We start from the raw sequence: 27,683 nt of genomic DNA on the forward strand, positions 1-27,683 counted from the left end.
CCGCTCCTCTCAAATCCAGCCTCCGCGGTTTGCCCGCCGCCCCGCCGCGCCGCGCATGCGCCGGCCACGCCCCCTGCGGGGGCGTGGCCGGCGCATGCGCGGCGGGGCGGCGGGGCGGGATGCGCGGCGGGGAGCGGTAGGGCCATGTCGCAGCGCGGGGGGGACCGCGATCGCGACCGGGAGCGCGACCGCGACCGAGAACTGCAGTGGTCGGCGCGGAGGATGGGGACGTCGTTGCTACTGCAGCTGTCGGTGCACGAACGGGAGCTGGACCTGGTCTGCCTGGACCACAGCTACGCCAAACCCTGGAGCGCCCACCCCGACGCCAGCGCCGCTCGTCCCACCCGCATGCTCTTCCTCACCCCGCGGAGGCAGCCCGGCACCGGCCTGTGAGCCCGGGGAGGGGGTTCTGGGGGGAGCGGGGGGCTGCGAGGCCTGCCGGGGGGCGGGGGGGGGGGCAGCTGTGGGGCTGAGGGGCCTTTGTGGGAGTGGGAGGGATCCTGTGGGGCGGGGAGGGGGTCTGTGAGGCGATACTGTGGGGCTGGGGGGTCTGTGAGGGGAGAGTGTGGGGCGGGGGGGGTTCTGTGGGGCTGAGGGGTCTGTGTGGGGGCTGGGAGAGGTGCTGAGGGGCCTGTGGGGCAGGGGAGGAGGTCTGTGAGGTGATACTGTGGGGCTGGGGGTCTGTGAGGGAAAGTGTGGGACGGGGGGGTTCTGTGGGGCTGAGAGAGGTGCTGAGGGGCCTGTGGGATGGCGGGGATGACTTGTTGGGTGAGGGGGCCTAGTATGAGAGCCTGGGGGGGATCCTAAGGAGCCTGTGGGACAGGGGAGGGGGTCTGTGAGGTGGTACTGTGGGGCTGGGGGGTCTGTGAGGGGAGAGTGTGGGGCAGGGGGGTTTCTGTGGGGTTGAGGGGTCTGTGTGGGGGCTGTGGGGGGGGATCCTGAGGGGCCTGGGGGGGAGGGGCTGTTAAGCAACAGTGTGGGGCTGGGGGGTCTGTGAGGGGAGAGTGTGGGGCCTGTGGGGTGTGTGTGGGTGTCCTGTGGGGCTGAGGGGCCTATGTGGGAGCTGGGAGAGGTCCTGGGGGGCCTGTGGGTTGGGGGAGACACACCTGTTGGGTGAGGGGGCCTGTGTGAGGACTGGAGGGGGTCCTGAGGGGCCTGTTGGGGTAAAGTGGGGGGTCTGTAGAACTGGGAGAAGTCTTGTGGGGCTGGGGGACCTGAGAGGGAAGAGTGGGGGGGCCTGTGGGGCAGGGCCGTCCTGTGGAACTGGTGTGGTGGTGGGAGGATAGCATGGGCTGGGGAGACTAGAGCAGGTTTTGGGATCTGTGAGGAGCAGTGTGGGCTGTGGGAAGGTATGGGGGCTGAGTCGGGGGTCTCAGCTCCGCAGCTTGGGGATGGGCTCGGGGCTGGTTTCACAGCCTTGGTGTCGCAGTAGGAAGGGGGGTTGTGGCTGGACCTCAATGGTTTGCTTTAGGGTCAGGGTGTGGGGCTGGGCCCGGGGTCACGGGTGAGTTTGGCGTGGCAGATGGGAGTGCGCTCAGGGTCGCAGCTCTGGGGCTTGGTCTTGGGGTTCAGGGGGCTGCCTGGGCTCAGACTGGGAATAACAAGATACCTGATTATGAAGCTCATTGGACTGTTTATTGTAAAGCACAGCAGACCCCCAAGGTGAGCGATCCCCTTCTCTAAAGTGTAATTGTAATTATTCTTGACAGTGAAGCAGATATCCCCATCGATGTCGAGACGGTGACGCCCACGCCCGTGCCGCTCTATGATAACCAGAAGGCGCGCAGCGTGATGAACGAGTGCGAGCGCCACGTGATGTTTGCTCGCACGGATGCTGATGCCCCTCCGCCGCCGGATGACTGGGAGGAACATGTCAACAGGTAGCGCGGGGACAGCAGAGAAAAGAAATTTGGGCACTAAACGGCCACCCGTTGCACGGTGTGGGGTTTTTTTAGTGTGACTTGATACGCAGCGATGTTCCCGAACTGAATAATGTTCAAAGAAAATGAATTCTTGTGTCCCACATTCCTTGTCTGCCTGCTGTGAAAGCTGTGGGATTTAATGGTAGAGGCTGGCCCAGCTGTTGAACCTCTCCCGCACGCTTCATGTGAAGCCATCTCCTCTGTTTTGAGGAGGCTGGGACAGTGAGTTGTTAGGTTACACGTAGATCCTCAATTTAGCCATGTTCCAGTGTCAAAAATTGAAAATGAGGATATGCATAAATTCCACCCTATTAAAAACCCTCCCTGGAACTGTAGTCAAGCCAGTTTGCAGTCTTGATGTTACGAGAAATGTTTCTGGGTTTTTTTTTCTGGACAGTTTGAGAAATGTGGTGATAACCTATGCTAAAAGGAGTGTTTATTTTGGTCTTGTTTATTGCTTCTGCTGTTGTTACTCTTTCTGATGCTTGGATGTTTGCTGACATGCCCTAGTGACATTTAAAAACTAGTGGGTTTTATTGAGCCATCCTACTAATTAAATCCTCGGTAGTGGAACTCACTTTGTCCATAGCACCAAATCGGTTCTTGAGGCTGCGATCGCAGTCAATGCCCAGCTGTGCTGCCGACTGCTTTTGGGAACGGGCAGCAGCTTGTAGGACCTGGATGTCTGTGCAACAGCGACCTGCGTTACCACTCTGGTTTTCTCAACAGGACGGGTTGGACAATGGCCCAGAACAAGCTGTTTAATAAGATTCACAAAGCGCTGCAGTCTGACAGGCTGGCTCGCTTGGCTAACGAAGGGGTAAGGTCTTTTACTGTCCCCTGTTTCACTTCACAGTAGAGTCACTGCCTTTGCGGTTTTTATTAGTCCTTCCTAGCAAAGCCCAATTGAGTCAGGATGAAAGTTTTGGCCTTTGGGTTGTGTAGTCTTAAGAAACAAGCAGCTCTGGGCTTCTTTGAGGCATGATTTTGTCCTTGCTGCAAGGATGTTTGTCTTTGCTTGCTGCTAGAGGATTTTGGGTTGCCCAAGCCAGTACTTCCCTGTGGTTTGGGATGCATGTGGCATGCTTGATTTTTCCCATAACTGTGTTTCTTTTTAATTTCCTGGTTTTTAGGCTTGCAATGAGCCAGTCCTGAGGAGGATAGCGGTGGACAAATGTGCTCGGAGGGTCCGCCAAGCTCTGGCTAGTGTCAACTGGGACACCAAACTGATCCAGTGGCTTCACACAACGCTGGTGGAAACGCTCAGTCTGCCGGTGCTGGCAGCTTACTTGGATGCTCTGCAAACGCTTAAAGGAAAGGTGATAAAAGCAGTGAAAGGCTTTGCTATTGCTTATAATGATCTCCTTTTGTAAAGCTCGTTAAAGGAAGCTGATAGGGTCTTTATCCTTTTTGTTTGGAGTGGCAGAGATGATGTTTAAAAGCCCCTTGAAAAGAATGTGTGCGTTTTCTCAGTCCTTTCTGGCTTCTGGTTTCAGATCCCCACACTGATCGACAGGATGCTGCTCTCCTCTACCACGAAGACGGGGGCCGCAGGTGCTGAGGCTCTGTCTCTCCTTCTGAAGAGACCTTGGGACCCAGCAGTGGGTGTCTTGTCGCATAATAAACCAGTGAGTACCCCTTGGAGCTTGCAGGGAGCAAGAGGCTGGTCTCACATCACTTTTATTCTTCCCATCCTTCTGCTGTCCTTTTCCTTCTGCCTCTGTTCCTGGACTCTTTTCCTCCTGCTTTAGACTTGCTCAGTGAGGGGGACTCCTTCTGTTGGACACATTCCCCCCATACTATCCTGAGGTAGCTTTTACTGGGGAAAATGATCAGTTAATGCACTATGCAAGATCCCTCCTGCTTTGTTGTGCAGACCAGGCTGGGCAGCGAGGTCTCGGGCAGGGAAGTTGCTTTCCCTTATGTATCTCTTTGTTGAACTTTGTAGAGCAAATTGCCCGGTTCCCCCCTCATCCTGATTGCTTCCTCTGGACCCTCCAACTCCATGTTCCCCACTTCTCGACGGCACCGATTCTGGCAGTCGCAGCTTTCCTGCTTGGGAAAGGTTCGTATGGTTGGTTTTGAAAGGAGGGAAGTTCAAATAGCAGCTGTGCTAGGCTGCAGCTGCTGAGCTTGTTTTTATAAGCCTTTGGTGCACCAAAATACTTGCTTCTGCTGAAAGCAGAGGCTGGCTTCCGCCACTTGCAGTGTTTAGCACTTGAGACACTGTGCAGGGAGCGAAGTTGCCCAAATCTGATGCGTTTGGGGTCTCTTGCCGACAAAAGCCATCCATCTTCAGCAGTTTAGATTGTATTGTTACTGTTATTGAGGATTGATCAGTCTTCCAGTAGGAAGAGGTTGGAGAAGAGAGACTATAGGTCACCTTAGTCCTCTGCCTGGATACAGAGCTGCTCACACACCTCCTAATGTGGTAGATATACTGGGTGTATAGGAACAAGGTGAGTAGCAGAGGTTGTCTCTGTGGGGAATTCTCTATTTCCTCTGTTCTTAGTAGTGGGAAGTGAATCCTGGGAAAAAGAAGGAGAGATAAAGCACAAGTTCATTCATAAACTGAGTTCCAGTCTGTGCTTATTGTTGTCGGTACCTGTTGTCCCCAATAATGCCTTTGTTATTTATTCATCATTCATTTCAAACCACAGGTGATTCCCATTGCTACCCACCTGTTGAACAATGGCAGCGGAGTGGGAGTGTTGCAGTGTCTTGAACACATGATTGGGGCGGTGAGGGGCAAAGTGGCAGAGGTAAGTAAGAGCGACGAGTGTATCGGGGAGCCTTTGCTGCTCCCTTTAAACTATTCGCCTTGCCTGTAGGTGCTGTGCCACCCCAGTGCATTGTCCCATTGTCTGTCCCTCTTCTCCATCCATGTCTTTTTTTCTCCCATAGATTCACAACCACTTCTCTCACAAGCCGATCATCCTGATTGGGTGGAACACGGGTGCCTTGGTGGCCTGTCACGTAAGTACCCGATTCCTTTGCATCCTCGCAGAACCCGCTTAACACCTTCAGTTGAGAGTTAGATTTGAATTAGTGTTGCGTTTAGACTCTGCTGGGGGTTTTTTTGTCCCTTTTCTCTTTCCAACAGCTGGCTTTGAGACAGATGTTCTCTCTGGTTGTGGGGGCATAAGCCATTTGAGTCATTGTGGTGGGTTGACCTTGGCTGGGTGCCAGGTGCCCTCCAAAGCCGCTCTATCACTCCGCCTCCTCAACTGGGCAGGGGAGAGAAAATAAAATGAAAGGCTTGTGGGTCGAGATAAGGACAGGGAGAGATCACTCACTAATTATCATCACGGGCAAAACAGACGCAACTTGGGGAAAATTAATTTATTGCCAATCAAACCGGAGTAGGGTAATGAGAAGTAAAACCAAATCTTAAAACACCTTACCCCCGTCCTTCCCTTCTTCCTGGGCACAGCTTCACTCCCGAATTCTCTACCTCCTCCCCGCCAGCAGCACAGGGGGATGGGGAATGGGGGTTGCAGTCAGTTCATGACATGTTGTCTCTGCCGCTCCTTCCTCCTCAGGGGCAGGACTCCTCACACTCTTCCCCTGCTCTGGCATGGGGTCCCTCCCACAGGAGACAGTTCTCTGCAAACTTCTCCAACATGAGTCCTTCCCACAGGCTCCCCCCACGGGGTCCCAAGCCCTGCCAGCAAACCTGCTCCAGTGTGGGCTTCTCTCCCCATGGATCTGCAGGTCCTGCCAGGAGCCTGCTCCAGCACGGGCTTCCCACGGGGTCACAGCCTCCTTCAGGCATCCCCCTGCTCCGCCATGGGGTCCTCCCCGGGCTGCAGGTGGAGATCTGCTCCACCGTGGACCTCCCTGGGCTGCAGGGGGACAGCCTGCCTCACCGTGGTCTTCCCCAAGGGCTGCAGGGGAATCTCTGCTCCAGCACTTGGAGCATCTCCTCCCCCTCCTTCTTCACTGACCTGGGGGTCTGCAGGGTCGTTTCTCTCACTTCGTCCCACTCCTCTCTCTGGCTCCAGTTTTTTGTTGTGCAGCAACTTTTCCCCCTTCTTAGATCTGTTATCCCAGAGGCACTACCACTGTTGCTGATGGGCTCGGCCTTGGCCAGCAGTGGGTCCGTCTTGGAGCTGGCTGGCATTGACTCTGTCGGACACCGGGGAAGCTTCTAGCAGCTTCTCACAGAAGCCGCCCTCGTAGCTCCTCCTGCTACCAAAACCTTGCCACACAAACCCAATACAGTCATTCAGTATTTTTACCCTACTCTCTTAATCAACAAAGCAAGGTCTAAATATGGAAGATATTTCTATGCCTGGCAGGAGCCTGGCAAAGTGCCTTTGCAACCTCGATGCACTTGGCTGTTACGATGCTGACTGTTGCTTTTTCTGTCCAGGTTTCAGTGATGGAGTATGTCACTGCAGTTGTGTGCCTTGGATTCCCGCTGCTCACAGTGGATGGCCCCAGAGGGGTAAGGACCAAAGGGAGATGGAGCCATTTAATGAACTGTACTTTTTTTTGTTATCTCCCTAGATTGTTTCATAGAATCGGGCTTAGAAGTCCAGTGACAATTGGAAGATTTTTTTTGAGAATGTCTGTGTGACTTTTATTTGGAGGTGTGCCCAGCAGGCAGGACTGTTGCATTCATAGTAGGATTCTTGATGCAATAGCAGGCATGAGAATCCTCTGTTTCTCTGCTGTGACATGTTTTTGCAGCTCCTTCCTGGGTTCTTATGTGCAGGTCACTTGTTAACTGTGTCGTTTGGCACCAGAGAGGACAACTTGGGTTGATTTATATGGAGCCCAAATTCCTCCTTTATTAGCTGACCACAGTGTGTGACTGGGTTGGGAATGATTATGGTTTTGCTAATGAAATGGCTAATTCTGAGGGTAGTGGCAATCTGTATAAAAGGCATTTGCTGGAGCACGGTGCAGCTCTCAAGCAGAGTTTTCTTCAGGACTTGGTATGATCGTGTAAATCCCATCAGGGGCTCACCCCAGGAAGCTTTGCTGTTGGTGCTTCTTCAACCTTATCCTGGGTTTGTGCGGCAAAAGCTTGGAAGGAGGAAAATGCAGTGAAATAGGTTTTCTGAGGGGGCGGGCATCAGTCTCACCTGTTAATGAGTAACAGCGCTACGTACTCATTCAGCTTTTGAGTCAGTCTTTCTCATGAGATGTTTAAACGAACTGCACAATTTATACTTCTCTCCTTTCAGGACGCAGTTGGTACGTACTGGGATTGCACGTGAAAGCCCTGTCTGCCGCTGTGGCACGTGCCTTCCCTTTTTGGAAATCCTCATCTCATTCAGAAAGGTTTTTGCCTCCAAAGACTCTGCATCCTGGATCAGTCTTTCTGGATTACAATTCCCCTTGCTCTTACAGGATGTTGATGACCCCCTCCTGGAGATGAAGACCCCTGTCCTCTTTGTGATCGGTCAGAATTCCCTGCAGTGCAACATTGAAGCGATGGAGGATTTCCGGGAGAAAATACGAGCTGATAACAGCATGGTGGTGGTGGGAGGAGCAGACGACAATCTCAGGTAATGGTCTGCGAGATGGATACTCTCTTCCCAGGAATGCTGGACGAGATCCGAGTGTGCTGTGTGTTAAAAAACAAACAAACAAACCCAAATGTGGTACTGAAACTAGATGGGAACTGCATAAAAATGGTCTATCAAGGTCAGCTTTGTTATTCAAAACCTGGTATGTTTGATAGAGGTTTGGTTTTCTGTGATAAATCTGCATTGTTTCTCTCAGTGGTAAGTTAAAGATCCAGGGTGTGGTGTTGTATGACACTAGAGCAAGTATTTGCTTTTTCGTGCCACCCCTGGCTCTGGAATATGTAGCTTTTGGAGGCTGTGCACAGAATTGCTGCAAAGGAAGGCTGTAAGAGCCTTGCAGGAAGCAAGAAGCTCTTAAGGTTTCAGTAAACTCTGGAGCTTCTTCTCCTGTCACACTTGTGCATGTTTAGAATAACTGGCATCAAAAACCTGAGCAAGTTGTGTATGAGAATAGGGTTGGCCTGATGCTGTTGCTGGGCCCAGCAGCACAGACAAGGTATTGGAGTATCATATAAGTCAGAAATCCATAGTAGGGATTATCAGTGAAGGAGAGGAAAGAAAGAAACATAAAACTCTGATATTGGGTCTGAAGGCAGAGCTCTGAAGGGAAGGGAACATCATACTTGCTTTGCAAAATCCTTTGGAATGCTGGGCCTTTTTCCTCGTCATCGAAGTTTGTCTCAGCATTTCTGAGGGATGAATGTCGTTTTTCCAGTAGACGGTGCTCTTGAGTTGAGAGCTGATGGAGCTGGCTCTTGCCTTACTCTGTGTCAAACTGTGTAACTGAGCAAGCTTGCTGTCGCTTGAATCTTACTCCCAGGTGAAGAACGATGTTGTGAGTGTGAAAGTGGAAAACCAAAGATGTTGACTTCCATCTGTTTTTTTTTTAATAGGATAAGCAAAGCCAAAAAGAAGTCAGAGGGCCTGACCCAGAGTATGGTGGACAGGTGCATCCAGGTAACCACAGAAATCTTCCTTTTACACCTTATATCTATTAAAAAAAAAAAGTCTGCTGAAATGTCTCAGTGACCAAAAGTTATAACCTTACTGCCAGGATTGGTTGGATTGAAGGTCATCTATCTCCTGAGTGGGGTTTTGAAGCGGCTGTCTCCTTTCAGGAGAAGAGACATGAGCTTCCTGGTAGTGCACCTTGAAGAGCAGTTTTCTGAGTCTTCCTGTACATCTGCCTGGGGAAGGAAGCAGTACTTTTGGGAGCATTGGAGAAACCGTCGTGTTTCTCTCCCATGTGTCAGAAATCAGTGGAGTATGAGCTTTAATGAGAAAGCCAAGGTCTTTCTGTAAGGTTTTAGGGTTTCTTTTTGCAGAATATTAAATCTAGAAAGCCTTATCTGTTTGTCCCTTTGGGAATCTTTAGTTCTTCTTTTGTTTCAAGATCAGTGATAGTGATCTCTTGTTTTGCGAAGATCAGTTGTTTAGACCTGCACACCACTTAGTCTAATTATTTGTTTCATTCTTGCTAGGATGAAATAGCTGACTTCTTGACTGGAGTCCTCACCCGAGCGGAGAGCCACTCGGGCTCTGATCCCCGTGACCTGGATGCTGAGAAGAAGAAGAAGCCGCGCGACTCGACCAGGAGGGATCTGTCGTTTGACCTGCCGGAAAGAAGCAGCAGGCCTGCCTCACCGGCAGCCAAAGTGCCCGCCTCACCTTCGGGCTCGGAGGTGGGGCTCTCTCTGGGATACTTTGTCGTGTAAAGAGATGTTTTTGTACTACTGAAATGTGTGGTGGGAGATGTGGTTAGTGTTGGAAAAGGGAGGTGAGAGGATATGGAGGGACTAATGGCTTGTGGTGGGGCAAACGAACCTTCAGAAATAGATCTGGTCCAGCAAAAGGGTGCCGGTGTGCTGCTACGCTCAGGGTTACAACTGCCTCTTAGGGAGACATGGGGTAAGAGGTATTCCTTCTCTTCGAGCAGGACTTATCCAGTGTCTCCAGCAGCCCCACTTCAAGCCCCAAGACTAAAATGGCTGCCGTGTCCTCCATCCAGAAGCCCAGCCAGATCAGCACCACGCAGCTGCTGAAGAGGCAGGTGCAGAGGACGGACACTGTCCTGACACACAAGCAGGCACAAGGTAATGCCCTGCAGTTTTCCCTGTTAGCATCTGGATTTTTGGTCTTTATCTGTCCTGATGTGTATAGGTTTTTGTCTTCTGAGTCCTGTCTTGAATTCCAAGCTCCCTGGGGCAGCTTTCTCTACAGCTCGGTCCCCCGTCACTGTCATCTGAAGGCAGCAGCCTGTGGAGGGTTGAAGTTAGGTTGGAAATGGGGTTTCCACAGCTTGTGGAGCCTTGCTGCTGTTGAAAGTGGGAAAGATTTTCACTTGCTCTGACTGACCAGATCGCCATGTAACCATACTCTAACTCTTTTTCAAGTGTGAGCCCTTTGACTGGTGTCTCATATCCTTGAAGGCTGCTTGGGAGGGATACTGAAGGTACTCAGGAGATGATTTAGGCTATTGAATTGTGACAAACAGTGGGGCTTGGGTAATTACAGAGTCATCTTGCATCAAATGGCAGTGGAAAACCTGCTCTGAATAAGTCACCAGCTTGAGCTGTGGGGTTTTTTTGTCCTGTTAGATGCTGATTAAAAACCTTATGGTGCAGCTTCAGTCTGATTGTGAACGCTGTGAATGTAGGTAATGGTTTTGTTGATGATACCTTCTGGCAAATATCAGTGAGCACTTGGGAAGATAGTTCTCCATCCTCCCTTGTCTCCTTATTTCTTTGCTCAAGACAGACCTGAACAGGCTTGTTGTTGTCTCCTGCAACAGTGTGACCCTCTATATTCTCTAAAGTCTTTCTCTTACTCAGGGGTAGGCTCCAGGGGGAAGTTGAAGCTTGGATTTCCCTTCTCAGACCACGGACTAAAGAAATCTATTCCTTTGCTGTTGTAGTTATAGGAGGAAGTTTCTAGATAGCACGTGGGAGGCAGGAGGAGGGTCTGTGGAGTGGGGTGTATCGTGGCCGCCTTGTTTTGTCAGGACCGCTGCTGCAGCGTGGCTTCTGGCCTGCGTTTTGTGCCTGTAGCTGTTCAGGGATGTGCTGGCTGCCGTCTCCCAGCTGCTCTCAGCTTCTCAGTGCAACTGCTTGGTCAAGCTAGCCGTGCCTCTCGCAGCCAAGCCTGCTCTCGTTCCCTGGGTGCCGGACCTTTTCCCAATGGCTGTGGGGCTGGAGAGGGCTCGTGCTGTTGGGATGTGCTCTCTGTGAAGGCTGGGATGATGCCCCTTCTAGTGTCGGATGTGCTTTGCTGCCATCCAGAGAGGAGGTCGGTCTGTCCCCGTTGTGCCCCGTGGCTGGATGAATCACGGCTAGAGCTCTCTGCCTGCCTCTCTGCTCCAAGGTCTCTGTTTGTGGGTCGCAGTAGTGTCCCTGGAGTTTCCTGTCCCCCTCCAGAGCCGGGCTGTGATACTGTAATTCTCTCTGATTCATTTCAGCTCAGTTTGCTGCTTTTCTGAAACAAAACGTGCTGGTGAGGAAAGCTCTTCCTCCTGGCACCTCTTCATGTCTCTTTGGTGAGTATCTCCTCACTTCTCGCTGTCTCTCTCTGTCTCCCTCCTTCTCTCTGTCTCTGCTACCTTCTTTCATCGTCTTCCTCTTCCCTTGCATTGGTTTGGGGATGTGGCCCAATGTGTCCCCTTGTCCCCCTGCTTTTTGCTTTCTCATTGCTGTATTTGAAGCTAAAGCAAATGGCCCACTTGCTAGCTGAGAGCATTAACTTTTCCTGAGCTCTTCCCCTTTCCCTGCTCAGGTGAGTAAATACTGCTCTTCGAGCCATGTAGTCTGGCAGCTGGTTTGCTCTTATGGACTAAAAGTTTGTGGACAATGCGGTGACTTTTTGTGATCGTGAGTTTAACCCTTTCCTGTGCTGGGGCTGCAGAGGCGATGTGGACACCAGCCTGGGAGACTGCGTGTGTTGGTGGAGCATTCTGAACATGTGGAGCAGCAAAGGGGGTCTTGGTGGGAGCAGAAACAAGGTGCTGCCAAGTGAAGGGGCAGATGTAGACATGTGGAGCAGCATTTCTTGGCCAGAGAGAGTTAGAGAAGAGCAGAGAGGTCAGGGAGAGGGATGGCTTTGGGAAGACGGTTATGCGCTGGGAGAGGGATGCTGTCTGGACCAGGAGACACATGGAAGTGAGCAGTCTTTAGTCCTGTGATCTCTTGCCTTGGTGCTGGAGGGCACAGAGAGGTGAACCTCAGTGTGTGCGGTGCTCTGAGGGTTAGGGATCGAGGGGCGAGATCCACAGTGTATCAAAAGGCATGTTTTGCCATCTCGAATGGCAGTGACTGTGTGGATCTGGGATTAGGAGAGGAAGAAGAGTTGAAATCCAAGGCTTTGGGAGGCCGCGGTATCGTCACGTCAGCTGTCAGTGTCAGTTCGCCGTTCGGGTGACCCCACGGTGCCGAGAGAGTTGACGTGGGTGAGAACTGCCTCTCTGCAACACCCCAAATGCCAGTGCTTTTACTTCAATGAGGCAAGCACTGGATGCAGGGAAGCTGGTGGTATTTTGGCATGCAGTGTAGAGACTCCTAAGATACAGGCTCCCTGCTTGTCCTGAACACACATGAGATACAGTCCAAATTGCACGTATACAACTGTGGTGACAAGCTCCTGGGGCAGTTACCGGCCCGAGCTGGTTGTTTTAAAGGTTTCTTTCTCCTTTGAGCCTTGTTTTGTGCTCTCCCCTGTGCGATGAGGTTAGCCTGGGAGCACACATGGGGCCCTGCACTTATCCAGAGTCCTTCCACCCAGCGACTGCTGGGAAGAGAAGCCACAGTGGATGTTACCCTGCTGGTAGGGAGATGTGGAGAAGCTGGCACCAGCCTGGGCTGCCTTTTGATATGATTAAAAGCCGATTAAGATCTCTGGGCTCCTTACTGTGTTGGCGCAGCTGCCAGAGCTGCGAGGTAGGAAGCTGGGGTGTGTGCATTGGGAGCTTTCGCTGTTATTTTGGGAGCGAGGTGCTCCTCCCAAACACAGAGCCAGCCCGTCAAGGTGGGGGTCTGCGTGCCCCTGCGTGAGCAGAAGCAGGCTCTGCTCTTGTGCCGTGGGGACACAGAGGGACGTTGGGTCGCTGCTCGCCGATGCTTTGAGGGGCATCTAACGCCACTGTCTGTGCATGTGCCGTTTCACTGTCCTGCTTGGCTGGTGGCACTTGGTGGGGGGGCTTTGGTGCCTGCAGTCTGTGCACGCCTGATGAGGTCTCTCTGGACGGTGATTTGGACCACGCATGTTTGCAGGTGGGTGGGAGGCACTGGGGTGTTGCACGAGTGTCACGAGTTAATGTGCTCGAGACGCAAGTCTGGCCATCGGTAGCAGCACAGCAAGCTTGGCATTTGTTTTGGGGACCAGAGTGGCCCCGAAACTTGGAGTCGCCTGACGTTTAGGGATTGGGCTGCAGTCTTTTCCTACACCCACAGTTCAGAGGTACGCAGGTAGTGTGATACACAGGGAGTATATGCATAACGTACATATATATACATGTGTACATCTATATTGATTTTATATGATATATTCATATCTAGATACCTATAAATTAAAAGGTATGTACATCTTGGCCTCCAGGCTGTTGAATACACAGCCTAGATGCCCAGGACCATCTGTAAAGAGGGAGTTAGCTGGCTCAGCAGCGATCTGCAGAAGCTCTCCATGGAGAGGGCTCTCTGTAGCTTTGAGTGAAGGCCTTTGTCCCTTGCTGCAGATCACGGCAGTGCTTGGGCATAGCGGTGACTGCATTTCTGAGTGCTTCCAGACTGCAAACACCACAGCAGGAGGCAGACCTGCGCCCTTGTTTCGACCCAGTCCACCAGCATTTGAGGCTGGGGCCAGACAATCGTACACCAGCGGCGGGAGACTCATGGAGAACGGATGGGCAAGATCTGGCAGCACGTGACTGTGTTCCTGGGCTGCCCAGAGGTGCTTGTCGTGGGTCCTCTGTGCTTTTTCGGATAGCCCTGGCAAGCTTGTGCTCTAGGCAGGATGAAACTGATGTGACGGGTCAAGGACATGGCAGCAAAATGAGTTGGTGGTGTAGAAGAGAAATCTCAGCTTGTGGTTTTTCTCCCCTAGTACCAAGCAGTGTAGGGTATGTGGGGGCTTGGCTTTGCTGCAGCACCTTTTGTGCTCGTGGCTGTTTCGCTTAGTGCCTCTACGAAACCTGTACCCTTCAGTCCAGATCCTGGAGGGCCAGTTAGGAGCGCTGGAAGGGATGTGCCGAACGACAGGCATGCAAATACCTTTGCCAGTGTGTTGCAGGAGCAGGGGGCTTAGCTCTAAGCCCAGTACTGGCAGCACGCCTGCACCAGCTCTGCAAGTCTCTGCGCCCTCATCCCCTCAACCTGGAAATTAGGGATGTTGGAGGGGCCTGATGCCGGGATTGATTATGCTGCGCTTATGAAATGAAAAGGGTTTATGTGGAGATGTGGTATCGCTGTAGGCATCCGTTTTTCTTCGCTGCAGAGGCAAGGCAAACTTTATATACTGTCCTGCTTTAGTCTGTGAGAGTAGCTGAAGCTAAGTCCTGGCCCTAAGACAGCAGCTTAGGGCACACGGAAGTCAGTGTAGGTGGTGAAAAGGAGAAGCGTGGGTTCCTTGTGCATGGGAGATGGGCAAGGCTGGCATGGAGGGAGCTGTGGAAGTGTGCATGGGCATGTGTCCCTTCTCTGCACCTTGGTGTGCACAGTGGAGCAGCGCTGACCTCGAGGGATCGGCCATCAGTTTTCAAAAAGCTACTTCTGTGTCCCCTAGTTCCAGTCTCCTCAGAGCACTCGGAAGGGGCTGAGAAAGATGATGTGCGTATGCAGCTGAAGAGGCATCAGACCCCCAGCCCGACCCAGTGCACCAAATCCTCCAAACGAGCCAAAATCAAGGTGACCATTGTCTCTCATGGAGATGCTGCTGGCGTGGGGAACGGAGCGCCCCTCACCACCCAGGCAGAAAGTGAGTTGCGATTACATAGCTGCTTTTTAACCAGAGAGCGGGGACGTGGCTCTGCCCAGACCCACTCCTCTGGGGCACGGCGTGGGGAGGGGAGGGGAGCTATGATTTTTTTTTTTTTTTTTTTAAATTATTTTTGGAGGAGTTAGCTGCAGAAAACAGGCAGAGGCTCAAGATGTGAGTGACTTGGGGATAGCCGGGAAAGCGTGGGGGCTGACAGCACGTAGGAGCTTGGCAGGAGCCTCTGTTTTCCATAGCAGTTGGGATTCCACGCTCCAGCGAAACACTCGACCGCAGCCTTGTGTGCTGCGAGGCAAATTTTACACCTTCCTCTGAGGCATTGAGCTGCTCCTGGAAGCAGGATGCTGGTCCTCGCGGACCCCTTGCTCCAAGTAGGTCATGTGCGTCTCCAGTTCTGCTCCCTGCTCCTGCAGCACCTGCACGAAGCTCTCAGCTGGAACATGCTCCTGCTTTAGGGATTACGGCGATGTTCCTCCCTCTGGAAGACCTTTGTACATTCAGACTTCACGATTCAGCCAAGTGCCCTGCTCTGCTGATCCCCTTTGGGCCTGAAGTCCGCACAATACGCGCTTGATACACATGTAAACAAATTCCGGCTCCTCTCCTGCCCCTGTGGCATGCATTGCAGAGGTCCCCACAGTCCAAGAAGAGGTGATGTGCTCGGTCTTCTTCACCTTGAGCCTTTGCAAGGGAGGCCAAAAGCTTTGGCTACTGTCACCCTTGTACCTGACGGATGTTGCCTTGTTGCTGGCAGTGCTGGTGTATATGTCTTCCTCAAGTCAGAGTGCAGAGCACCAGAGATGTAAAGCCGTCACTTGTTATTAGCATTAGCTTGATGCAGTGCAGGACTGAAAGGTCAGCATCTCCATTCTGATAGGAAATCAGAGGTTTTCAAAGCTGAGAAATAATTCTGCTCCTTTGGAAGCATCTCTCAGTTAATTTAACAGTTGTTTTGAACTGTGAAAATGAACTAATAAATACACATCTTTTTAAGGTTACGGTTTATCTGCTGGCAGCTTTGAAAATCTCTGGTTTCTGGAATCTTTTTTTTAATTTTACAAACTTTACTTCTTTTCACAGAAAGGAAATGAATTGCAGAAGTAAACATGAACCAAAACAAGAATTCCCTCTTACCGTGTGTGAGCAGGAGGAATGCACAAGACAAACGCAGTTGTATCCCAAAACGCCGCAATAAACAAATATTGTGACTCGTCGCATCCCTGTGTATTTTGTAAAATGTCTCTAAAGAATGCTTACAAAATGGCTCACTAGCGACTAGCCAGATCTGAATTAATCGGTTGAGGTGGTAGACCTGTGCCATGATGGACTAGGAGGAGGGGATTAGTGGAGATAACGTTTAGGAGAGAGATTTGCATTTGGTGGTGAGGGCCTGAGATTTCATTGCTTACAGATTTTGAAGCTGATTCCTTCAATCTTGTCTGTTGTAATGCTTCCACAACTGTTTTTATTCGCAAGTTTGCTCTGTTTGATACTCCCGATCTCCCGTAGCGCGGTGCCTGGAGTATATGTTTATGGCTATGTTGGAGGTTTCCTTGAGAAGATGCTTTGTGAGCAGGATAAGCCCGTGGCCCGCAGCGCTGTGTCTGTGGGTAGTTGTGTGAGAGAGGGAATCCCTAAGACTCGTGGAGGAGAGTGAGTGAGGTTTCTTCTTTTTCTTTTGCAGTTGTCGCTGGAAAGCCGGTCCCCATGGCTGTTGGCCAGTCTGTGTCAGGCGCAAAGGAGCTGTCAGGACTGCTCACTGCCCCGAAGTGAGTGTGACTTTGTTTTTTTATAAGCCGTGGGTATTTTTGACAGGCTGCTGATGGGAAGCAGTGCAACAGAAGGTGATTTCTGCATGTGGAACTTTCTGGCATCTTGCTTATGACTGGAATTATCTGAAGTGCAGGAGACTCTTGGATTCCTGAAAACTATTGTCAACTGGCAGTTGAGTGTGAGAATGGCAGAAATGGGCAAAAGTAGAAGGTGGTGTGGCTGTTAGGCTATATTTCTATATGGCTTCCCAAATCCAAGTTTGCTTATCTCTGTCTTTTGAATTACTGTGGTGTCTTTGGCAGAAATTTAGTGTTGTCTTTAATCCTTCCCTTCATTCCCTCTGGCAATCAAGCGTTTTTGCTCAAAGATAGGGGAAAGAAGCCTCAATATTGGCTCATGAAATTGATTAACTGGCTGTAGGGATTTCTGTTGGGGGATCAATTTGACGTTGACATCTCGTATCACTGTTTTCCCTTTTAATTCAAACCAAGCTTTGGAGAACCAGACTCTGACTGATCTGGGAGGGGAGAGGAAGAAGAGCTGTTTTAGAAAGTAGGTTTTAAATGGGAAATGTGTCACTGCAAGGTAAATTGCTTTTGTGTAGGGTGACGCAGCCCTTGCAGCACTTAGGTAGGCACCCACATGATAACAAGCTCACTTCCAATTGGGAAGTACATGGATTTTGCCATAGGTGCTCCTTGTTCTAGCTGCCGCAGTGGGCACAGGGAAACTTCTCTTGCTTTGGGTTTTTGTAGCTCATCAACTCCCTGCCTTACACTTCCAGGAGTCCTGCTTGCTTGCGTTAGGCCAGCGACAGCTTGCTGTCAAAGCCATCTCATTGCCCCGTGCAGTTTATTGCTAACTGGAGTCTTTCTCTTCTGCTTGCTTTGTAGGCTGAGTTCGGCAGCAGAAACCTCCTCCACAAGTCCTGCTCCGTCTGCCGTGATACCCAGCAGCACAGCACCCAGTGCTTTCCATGCCCTGCAGAGCAGGCTGGTGGCCAGCAGCACCCACTGCATGCAGGCCCAGCCAGCCAGTACCCTCCAAGGTACCTGCCTCTCTCCATGTCTCTGTTGTGAATGTAAAAGGTAAACCAGGTTCAAAATCATTTGGTGGATCCTCTTTCTTGCATTCCCTGGTTGCTTTGGGTTTGGCTGAGGCAGCATTTGTCGTGCTTTGCTATTGCAGAGCCTACAGAGATCCAGTGGGATGCTACAAAGCAAGGCTGAAGGTGCAGTAGGTGACCTGTTAATTGTGTCATTTGTATATAATGATGCCTTGAGATACCAAACCCGACCTCCTTCTGCCTCCTGGGTTTCACAGCTAACCTTGTTTGTAGCTGCAGCAATGAAATGTGTTGGACTCTTTGTGTAGAGCAGCTAAGAGGATCCCTGTCGACCTCGATGCAAGCTGCTTGGGACACTGCTTTTTAATGAACAGTTTTGCAGACATCTGCTGTATGACAGACCTGGAATTTCATGGTGGTGAATTCTCTAAGCCCAATTTCTTTATTCCTTACTTTTTTTAGGAGCAGCATCTGCCAGCAGCCTGCTGCAAGGGCTGAGCTTCAGCCTGCAGGACATTGGGACCAAGTCATCAGCCCTCCCTGCCAGCGTGGCTGCTGCTGGGCCACCGGTGCAGGTACGCAGCCTGCAAACATCAGAGATTCCTCTCTGGAGGGAAGCTGTATGGAGGATAAAGCAGTAGGAGTTGGAGGGAACCTAGACAGGCCCTGTTTGCTCCAGGACCAGAAGAGATGAGGGATGCTGGGTGTGAACTGCAGCTGAAATGATGCCTCCAAGCCTTGGCCCTGTGCCGGGTGCCAAGGGTTCCTGTAGGTGGCATGAGGTCTGGGAAGCGGGGCTGTGGGAATTTCTTTCTAGGCAGCCACCTAGAAAATGCTGGGAAGAAGCTGGAGAATGGACGGAGCGGGGGGGGATCAGCAATCTTTCTACTTCTTGGTCTTCTGGGAAAACACACACCTGTGACCTCTCAGGCAATGGTCCCGATCCCCGCAGTCTGCGGCAACCTCTTTCGGAACGGGTCACTTCTTTAGAAGCGGAGCCACAGTTTCTCCCAGTCAGGCTTTCAAGTTGAAATTAGTATGTGCAGACTGGAAGGGCAAGTGTCCTTGCTTTTAGACCTGCTTGTGGCCACCAGAATGAAGTGTGGAAACACTGACCTCTAAAGGCCTCTAGCCTCTGCATGGGGGAGAGGCCGTGCCATCCCCTTTCCTTCCAGGTACTCAGTGCTTCTGCTTCTCCTTCCAGACCTCAGCTGTGAAGACGCCTGCACCTATCCAGAACCTGAGTGCCATAACCACAGGCACCGGCACAATTGTCCGCACCATCCCAGTTGCCACCTCTTTGTCTCTGGGAGCTTCAGCGAGTGGGAAGCCCACGGCCATTCACCAGCTGCTGACAAATGGGGGACTGGCAAAGCTGGCCAGCAGTCTCCCTGGCTTGGCTCAGATCTCCAACCAGGCAGCAGGTGAGGGAGAATGGGGACAGGCGTGTGATGCAAGCACCTGGAGCACCCCTTTATGCCGAGACCGGCATTTCCAAAGCTTATTTTGCCTTTGAGATGTAGCTATGGACGGCTGTGTGTGATAGTAATTTCTGAGCAGCTGCCTCTAATGGGAAGAGACTTCAGATACACCCCCGGTTGGTGAACGTGGCCTCTGCAGTCCCTGTGTCTCAGGGATATCTCGCTCACGTGTTTTCTAGGCTTGAAGGCCCCGACAACCATTACTGTGACGCTACGTGGGCAGCCCAGCCGCATGACCACGCTTAGCCAGGCTGCAATGGGGACTGTCCAACCCCAGCTCGAGGAACAGCCAATGCAGACGCAGGCACCTCAGGTAATTTTTGGCATCTTCTCTGTAGACAAAGTGTCCGCTGATGCTCTTCTGAGCTTTTTCTGACCATCATAGTCAAGGGCAGATACAGCTGTCGTGGGGAAAGTGTTCTTGGTCACAATCTCTTGGGTGTGATGAGCTTTGTTGCTCTGCTGAGGCTGCACAGAAAGGGGCCTCGCAAGGCGGTGGTTAAGAAGACCCAGGTCATCTTTGTGTCTGTTAGTGGCAGGGTCGATTGTGCTCAATATCGCACTAGTACCGCACCGAGGGAATCTCCGGCTAGACTTTGAAAGCTAACGTCAGCATGGGAATTGTTACTGAAGCTCCAGGTTTTCTTGGCAGTAACAGGTTTTGGTGGGAGGAGGAAAGCTGCTTGTAGAGTGTCTATCCCCTGCCTCTTCAGGCAGGAGAGTGGGTTGACTGTGCTGTCTATAGCTGTATTCCTCTTGAAAACACTGCTTCTGACTATTAGATGCCCTGATGTGAGGCTGGGCCCTGTGGATGTTGGGGATACTGTACTACTTCCTTCTGCAGGTCCACAACTCCTGCTCTTTCTCACTGCCATGCTGTTGAAACCAATTTATGAAGTGCTGACTGCGTGCTCCAAGGTTGTATCTGTTCGATACAGATCTGCTTTTGGAGGTGGATCACAGACAGTAGGAAAAGCTCTCACTATTCAGACTCTAAATGTGTGCCAGGTACTGTCTCAAGGATCCTGGCTGCCTTCCTGCTTCCTAGGTTAAGTCTTGGTGTGGTTGAGAAGAAAGCACAAGGTGCCAAGTCAGAGAGGGGTTGTTTGTTGTTGTGAACGTAGTGGTCTTGGGTGCTGTAACGCGGACCTCTCAACCCCAAATCCTGGAGGGAGCAAAAGGGGTAAATTTACTGCAGGTGTATCCTTGGGGTCTGTCCCAAATTACTGTCAGTTTTGAGCTGGATCCATAAATGTGATGGCGGAAAGGTTGGTTCTGACTCCCTGCACAGGTTGTTTGGTCAGCAGTGGCTGTTATGTGCTATCAGCAAGGTTGACCTAAGCTCAGATGGCTTCCCCATGGTCCTGGCTCTGGTCCTGTACAACACTCGGATCTCTTCTTGTAGATGCTTTCCTGGACATGGGGATGTAGGAGAAAACAGGCAGCCCAGGCCTGTGATCTGCCTCGTGGGACTAAAGGGGGCATTGCGGGAAAAGGGCTGCAGGTTGCCTAAGTATATACTGAGGAGTATAACTGACTGTCCAACAGATGCTGACTGTTATGATTTGAGACAGGCGTCTGCAGGGAGAAAGCAGTTCAAAGAGCAGCAAGCTCCCAGAATGATAGATGCTGCAGCTTGGGCAGTCGGATGAGTGAGGAGCGTCCACTGGGGATCAAGCTCCGGTTCCCAATGGGGATTAACAAGTTGGCACTGAAGACTGAGGATGCCAAGATCACTCCAGATTGGCAGGGTTTGTTTTTTTTCTTTTTTCTCCTGAATGTGATTTTTCCTACTGTTGATAGCACTAATGCAGGTCCCAGGCAGGTAAGCTGGTGTAGGAGAGGCAGGGCAATCTTTGCTTTGTAGATGAAGCTCTGAAGTTTTGGTCCCTGTTGTTGGGGTAGCTCAAGTTGTGGGCAGCGTTGTGGAAGCAGGGAGAGTGCTTCTGTTCCTTGCTGCTATCTGCAGGCGTTTGAGGTTGCCTGAAGCCCTGAGATACATTTAGGGAGGCATTATCTTAAGGTTGAAGCATTGGGATGGAAGTTGGGTAAGTATTAACAGCAGCAGCCATGAATCATTGATTTGTCCTGCGCTGCTTTAAAGCTGGCATTGCATCCACCATTGCCAGTAGTTTCTACACAGAGTCCTGGTTTGCTGCTGGTTAAAGCCCAGATTCGGGGTCATCCGTGTCCTCCCTCCCTTGACTTTTCTGTGTTTCTTTCAGTCACTTTGCTCACGCAACAGAGCCGGTGAGCATTGGCAGAGCTGAGCTTAAAGCTGGCTAAGGTAGAGCTCGGAAACACAGAGCTAGTGACGCTCAGTGCAGATCCCACCTAAGCAGCGGGTGAGTTGCTTTCTTAGGTCTGAAACTCTTCATCCATGTCGGAGGCAGTTTTTGTGCTCTTCAGAGGCTGTTTAATAAACTGTCAGAACTGGCATGCTTTTCTTTACGTCTTTTGTTACCTTTGAGAGACCCTAAATATCCAGCAGAACTGTAACTCTGCAGCGTAATGAAACTTGGTACAGATCGACTCCAGGGTTAACAGGTTCATGTACGGGTTAATGTTTTAAGGTGGTGGCACTTGGAACTGGATATTGGATCGCATGCTGTGACTTCTACCTACAATGCTGAGCTTGTGTGTTCAAGGTAGGGCTTAATTGTGTGGCTGGCTGGGAGAGTTGCTTCAAAAGCAAACTGAAAGCTGGCTTTTACAGGAAATGGAATGAGCTGTATGTTTTTGTAACTAATTATAGCCCTTGACATCAGCTGGTGTGTACCTTTAGCGCATAGGATTACGTAATCTAGCCTGGCTTCCTGTAAAAGAGCAAATTTACAGAAGGCTTTGGGGGATAACGCCTAGGGCTTAAACTCTTGTGTTTTCAGCAGTAGCCAAAGCTGTTGTCGGTTGGGTTCCCTTTGAAATTCCAGCTGACGGCTCCACTGTGCCTGTGCAGGAAGCGTGAAGCCCACGCATTGCATCGGCTGTGCGCTGTGATTTTTAAACTCTGGGGGCTGGGCGATGCCTGCAGCAGCTGAGATGCAGTTTGAGTGGGTAACTCTTTTCCTTCCCCCGTGGGCATTAAATGGGAGACAGAAGACTGAGGAATCTCCCTGGGGAGTTTGGTGCTAATGCTTTCTGTGAGTAGCGGAGTAAGAAGAAGCAAGAGTGTTTGCATGGCTTTAAAGTGAAAATATGAGCAGACTTCAGCTTCTCTTTTCAAGAAACTGTTCCGTGGTGGTTTGAACATGGCTTTTTGTATGGGTTCCCCCCTGCAGCGTGGTGAAATCCTGATAGTAGCTCTATAAAGCATGGAGTGATGCTGATGCTGGATCAGACTTTTGTTTTCCGCTTAGTGGTGCGAAGATTTACGTAGCGATGACCAGAGCTGCAAACTGAGGTCGTGGTTTGAGCTTTGGGCAAGGATCTCCCTCAGATGGCATGAGGAGAACTCTCACTCCAGCCCCTGCTGCTGCCCAGAGCTGGCTGCTGGTGGTCGATGGGCTGTAAGCAGGCAGTGAACACCTTTCTTTTCCTGAAGTCTGACCCTTTCGACTCCCAGGGGCATAAATATTAGTTATAGTGAACGGAGTACCATTAAATTGCTGCACAAGGCATTGAAAAACAGGCTGTGACCTGCATGGGCATCAGGTAGGGGGGTCTCAGACTTGAGCTTAAGTGGTGCTTGTCAGTGGTGGAGGAAAGTGAGCAAGGCGGCTCAGAGAAGTCTGACCGAAGAGCTGGGTATCTGCTTTTATAGCTGGAAAAGCTGCTTTGGAGCTTGAATTGTGTCAGCTCAGGGCTGTGAGGGCTCCCACAGAGAGCACAGGAATGCATGCAGTTGGCTCTTTCCAGTATCAGATTGCAGATGCACCTGGACAGAGTTCAGGCAAGTGAAGCAGACCCAGAGGCATTCGAAGAACCCTTCAAATGAGGGAATTTCCAGGTACTTCACTGAAGCTTGTCAGTGCTCTCCAGAGTGTGCTGCCATCTGCCTTAGGATACAAATCCAAACTCCCCAATTGTCCCAATATTTAACGTTTGGTGGACACTGGTGCTGTGTAACCAGCTGGTTCTTGTCAGAGGGCTTGTATGTCTTTGTCAGGCAAGAAGGAAGCTCTTCTGATGTAGAGGATGGTGCGTGCTGTTCCAGTTTTTGCTGGACTTTTTCGCTGGTGCCGCTGGTAATAGCGGATCATTCTTGCAAGTGCATCTGCATGATGTGGGAATCATTCCTGAGCTCCTGGCTCTTGCCTTACTATTGCTGCAGAGGAAATGAGAGCAGAACTGATTTCTCTGACAGCCAGAGATGGGGATAGAGCCATCCCATTCCGCTCCAGAAAAAGGCAATGAGTTTATGCCAGTCTCAGCCCAAACACTGACGGTGGTGTTGGTGCTGCAAATGACACCATCATGCTTTTAAAATACAGATCTGTGGATTTTCTCTCGGTACGCATTTTTCCTTGAGCTTGGTAATGAGTGGTCAGAGTGAGGGCAAGGCTAGAAGAAGCAGGGAGAGGGCGTGCTCTGATTTTATTTTTTTTTTAGGTGAGGGCTTGCGCAGGTCCCAAGGAATGGTTGCAGCCCCCCGCAGATGGTGTATCCTTGGCAGTGGGGCATTTCCAGTAGCTCTCCGTTACTTTAACCCTTCCAGGCTCCAGACGGTGCTGTTGGGAATCTGGCTGCCCCAGCTACCAGTGCCGCCTCTCCTGGCAAGCTGCTGTCTCAGATGGATCTCAGCAAAGCCCAGGCTGGCGCAGAGATGGCTCCCGCCGACCCCGCGGCACACCTGACCTCCGCCGCGGCAGCACCCGTAGGTGAGGCGCATGGCAGTCGTGGGACGCGGGCAGCCGGCCTGGGGACCAGAGCGGAGGCCGGATTGGAGCCATGCCACCGGATGACGTGTGCGGAGTCACTCTGGGGATTAGCTGCCTGAATGCTGCTTATTTTTAAGCCCCTCGCTTTGTTTGTGGGTTTTTGGGGTTTTTTTTTTTGTTTTTTTTTTTTGTCCACCCCTTTAAGTTAGGTTCCCCCATGGTTTCTTTGCACAAGGAGTTGTGACTCAGTGCAGCCATTTTTGAGTGGCTGATGAAGAGCAGGGTGTTAAACTTGAGACCAAACACAGAAGGGATTATCTGCCATTTGTGTTTAGGGCCACCGTCACACGCTTTTAGCACTAAGCACTCTCCCTCCTACCCACATTTATTTCCCTTGCCTGGGGAGAGTGGACCCATCCAATTACAGCTAAAAAAATATTGCAGAGCCACTACCCAGCCAGTAGCCTCAGACTTGGGGGGAAAAAAAAATTGACACAAAGTGGTGATGCGATCTGTTGCATCCTCAAAGGCTTCTGTTCCAAAGAGCCCATTGCCAGCCAAGCCAGTGTTTTCATTTTCCTCGGTCCAGCTGATTTCCAAGAAAGCAGCAGGGTGAGCAGGTAGTCAGCACTCAGGCCAAATCTGGTGGATGAAGTTCAGTGGGGCTGTGCCAGTTTCCCAAAGGGCAAAGCTCTGCAGCGTGTGTGGTTTACCTTGCAGGTGTTAAACCCAGCTAACTGGCCCCTGCAGACCTTCAAACTCTGCTCGTCTCCCCCAGGACTCAATAGGGAGGTGCAGAAGCACTAGGCTTAAGTTGTCTTCTCTGTGTTTTGTTCCTTTTGTCATTTTTTGTAGCTAGTGGATGAAGTTAGATCTGTGGAGAGCTTTACCTGCTTTCGCTGGTTGGCTTTGCATCCAGTGGGGAGGACCAGTTCGTAGGAAAGCTGCTGGAGCAGCAGGGTGGACTAGGGTGTTAGCACAAAATATTTTCCAGACTTTTCGGTTCGTGGAGCGGTCGTTGCCGCTGTCTTAACAGCATCACCGTGTGTCTCTGCCACTTCCCCAGCCTGCGTAGGAGTGGCTGGAGTCGCCTGTTCCTGCTGTGCTCCTGCCCTTCCAGCCTCCCTGATTCCCCCCAGGATGGTGGGGTCGGTGGTCCCATCCTGGTTAGGCAGTCGGTCATCAGCCTTCGCTCCGTGCCTTCCCTGCTCGAGGCACTTCATTTCGGAGAGGTCCACGCTGCGCTGGTGGTGCTCGTGGCACGCTGTCACCGCTGAGGAGTGTGAGGGACGCTGCAGTGCGTCTTTGATGCCACTATATCAGAGAGACGCAGCGTCGTGTGCCGGGTGACCCAGGGTGGCTGGGCACGTGCTGCTTTCCGCTCCTCGGTGCGGACTCCTGAGGAATGGAGCAAGTCACAGCCTTGGGCAACTGCAGGGGCAAACTATGGGCTGCTCCAGGTTGGGGTTTTCTGCCCAACGTTGTCTTTAACTGGCAGTGGGTCTCCAGGCTTTTTCCCGTCCCTTGAGTGCGTCTAAACCCAGTGATGAGATTTCAGTGAAGTCTCTCTCCCCTCTGTTGCTCTCTGGGCTGTGGCTGTTGTAGATGCAGCTGGGGAGCTGACTCGGACGGGGTAACCACCACGATACAACCCCTGCCGTTGCCTTAGAGCACAGAAGGCTTCATTTTACAAAGCCTAAAGTCTTTTAGCCATCTCCTGGGGTGGAGTGTGATGGGGGTCTGAGCACCCCCAGCGCTGCTGGTGGGACGGAGCTGGAGATGCCAGAGATGGGCAAGAGCTTCCCTTGAGCTGGGCTGCCGAGAGCAACGTGAGCTCGGTGTGGTCTGTGACAGCTTGACGGGTAGGATGGGGCAAGATGGAGCCTGCTTGCCTGAGGAGGAGCCATGGCATCCTGTCCCAATGGGACGGGACTTTTTCTGGGAGAAGATCAGACACTGAAGGAAGAGAGGGGCTTCCTTGGGGGATCTGAGCGGTCTAGGAGAGGAGCGGTGCTGATGGTGCCTGTTTGGTGTTGTGGTTTCCTTGCCCAGGCTGTGACAGCGCTGGGGTTTGTTTTGGGTTCTCGCTCTGGAGAGCGGACAGGGCCAGGTCTTTCCATTCAGTCTGAAAGCCTGCGACTCCGCCGCTGCAGCTGGGGGCTGCAGCCCAGGGTGGGCACCACATCCCCACAGCCACTGACCGCACTCTCCCCTTCTCCACAGTGACTCTCCCCTTCTCCGCAGTGACCACCACCAGCCCCATGAAGACGCTCTACGTCATGTCGGATGCCAAGCTGTCTGCACTTACCAAGTCTGTGATGGGTGAGGCTGCCTCCGTCCCCCTCAAACTGCCGGGCATCCAGCCTTCCTCCTCGTCCTCCTCCTCATCTGCCAGCTCTCCCACTGGTGCCGTCACCTTCGCCACCTCCCCCCTGGCCAGTGCCCCCAGCCCTCCTGGCAGCCTGGTACACTCGAAGGTTGGACCTGTCCTGCAAACTGCTTCCAAGACCGTCATCCTGACCTCCACGCTGGCCACGGTGAAGGGCGATGGACCCCTGGGACACATTGGGGAGAAGGTCAGCCTGACCAAGAGCGCCGCGGCCCTCGGCCATGCTCTGGGGGCAGTGGAGACCCTGGGGAGGGTTCCCTCCGTGGTGGACGACGGGAGCACCATCATCCACACCAGAGAGGCTCTGGCCAACAGACACTTGCTGCCCCAGGGTGTGCTGCCAGGAGGGGCCGGCACCACGCTCATAACGCTGGGCAGCAGCCTGGCCAGCTCCTCCATCATCGCCACGGCAGGGCCCACGCTCAGCCAGAAGCCGTAGGGACCCCCGGGACCCCTCGGCTGCAACCAGGCACTTCGGGAAGACTGAGCTTGGCTGCCTGGTGGGAGAGGAACAGCCCTGTGGGCATGGGGGGGCTGGTTCAGGCTGGAGGAAACTGGGGGGATGTTTTTCTGGTTTTGTTGCTGTTTAATAAAACTTTTTTTTGTTCTTTACTGACTTCATTGCGCATGTCCCTTCCAAAAGCAGCTCTGGTTGCAGCCCAGCCCTTGACCGTTTTCGTTGAGGGCCGATTTCTCCTGCTGTAAAGGTGTGGAGGGACAAAGCAGCCTTGTGCAGGCAGGGAAGGGTTCATGCTGTGGGTCCTGGGAGCAGGCTGGGCAGCAACCAGGGCAGCTCCTGCTGTCTGTGCCATCTGCCGGTACATCCCTCCTCTGGGTAGAAGTTTCAGCTGCTTCCTTGTACTATTGGGAATATTTATACATGCTGAAAAAGGCTCAACTTTAATCTGCCCTGAGCCTTGACTTAACCTTTAGTTGTGTTTGCATCAGCAAGCAGGGGTAGCGCCAGGCACCTGGGCAGCTTGTGTTTGAAATGAGGGAAGCAGCAGAAGGGGTGACACAAAGGGGCTGAGCCACAAAATGGGGCCGAGATGATGTGGCGAGGCTGAGTTCGGCACCATCGAGGGTGGTTTGCCAGGGCTCGGGACAAGTGTTTCGCCGCCCTGGGGCTGTCACTGGGCTCTGGGGCTTGCTTTCACAGGACAGAGCTTAGGGCTGCGATTTGGTGGGTATTTTTGTGGTTATCGGGGATAATCCCAATGCTCTGTATGTATGTCTTCATCCCGTGCTGCGGCTCTGCTGAGCCCTTGACCCTCGCTTCCCCGGAGGGACGCAGAGCGCGGTGCGACGTTTGCTGGCTGAGACGCTTTCGGGGAGCGTGATTCTTGGCAGACGGAGACCCACAGTGCCGGGGCAGCCCCGTGCTCCTGCCGAGGGCAGGCACGTTTCGGAAATCTCTGCTCACTTCCTCATCCTGCTGGCTTGTGAGAAGATCCTGTTTTTGGCTCGGCTTGGCCGGGATGGCACACACCACGGCAGAAGCAGGGCGTTTGTTACAGGGAGCCTGAAAACAGCAGAGAATAAGAGTTTTCCCCTTTGAAGGCTGTATTTGCTCATCGTAAGAAAAGGGAGATGCTGTGAATCCCTTCCCACCTCTCCTGGGCTATACACACGCTGCTTCAGATGCTGTCCGGCTTTTTGGGGACTGTCCTGCTTTCCCCTTCGCAGCCTCTCACATGCCGGGCTTCATGCCGGCACAATG

The 27,683-nt window shown here is 52.1% G+C and overlaps 1 protein-coding gene across 7 annotated transcripts; it reads left to right on the forward strand.

Moving 5' to 3' along the window:
- The first annotated feature begins 103 nt into the window (after positions 1–103).
- Positions 104–27,661, forward strand: KANSL3 (KAT8 regulatory NSL complex subunit 3). 7 transcript variants are annotated; one of them, XM_075043652.1, is made up of 22 exons: positions 104–389; positions 1,710–1,880; positions 2,652–2,742; positions 3,056–3,241; positions 3,419–3,550; positions 3,871–3,987; positions 4,583–4,684; positions 4,827–4,898; positions 6,298–6,372; positions 7,284–7,441; positions 8,356–8,419; positions 8,944–9,144; positions 9,399–9,555; positions 10,917–10,994; positions 14,228–14,419; positions 16,122–16,206; positions 17,104–17,258; positions 17,739–17,851; positions 18,481–18,700; positions 18,937–19,070; positions 23,412–23,574; positions 25,798–27,661. In XM_075043652.1, exons 1-22 carry the CDS (start codon positions 145–147, stop codon positions 26,400–26,402), a joined length of 3,516 nt encoding a protein of 1,171 aa, XP_074899753.1. In that variant the 5' UTR covers positions 104–144; the 3' UTR covers positions 26,403–27,661. The 7 variants fall into 7 exon arrangements, with proteins under 7 accessions (XP_074899753.1, XP_074899755.1, XP_074899757.1 ...); XM_075043654.1 differs by having other exon boundaries at positions 25,819–27,647; XM_075043656.1 differs by lacking the exon at positions 14,228–14,419 and having other exon boundaries at positions 25,798–27,648.
- The last annotated feature ends 22 nt before the right edge of the window (positions 27,662–27,683 follow it).

The sequence above is a fragment of the Buteo buteo genome, chromosome 12 (assembly GCF_964188355.1).
Source record: "Buteo buteo chromosome 12, bButBut1.hap1.1, whole genome shotgun sequence".
Lineage (NCBI taxonomy): Eukaryota > Metazoa > Chordata > Aves > Accipitriformes > Accipitridae > Buteo > Buteo buteo.

Bases quoted from the DNA above. Each gene is read 5' to 3' on its own strand.
- KANSL3 (XM_075043652.1), top strand. From the start codon at position 145: ATGTCGCAGCGCGGGGGGGACCGCGATCGCGACCGGGAGCGCGACCGC. The intron at 390-1,709 runs GTGAGCCCGGGG...TATTCTTGACAG, and splicing joins AGGCAGCCCGGCACCGGCCT to TGAAGCAGATATCCCCATCG. The intron at 6,373-7,283 runs GTAAGGACCAAA...TTGCTCTTACAG, and splicing joins CAGTGGATGGCCCCAGAGGG to GATGTTGATGACCCCCTCCT.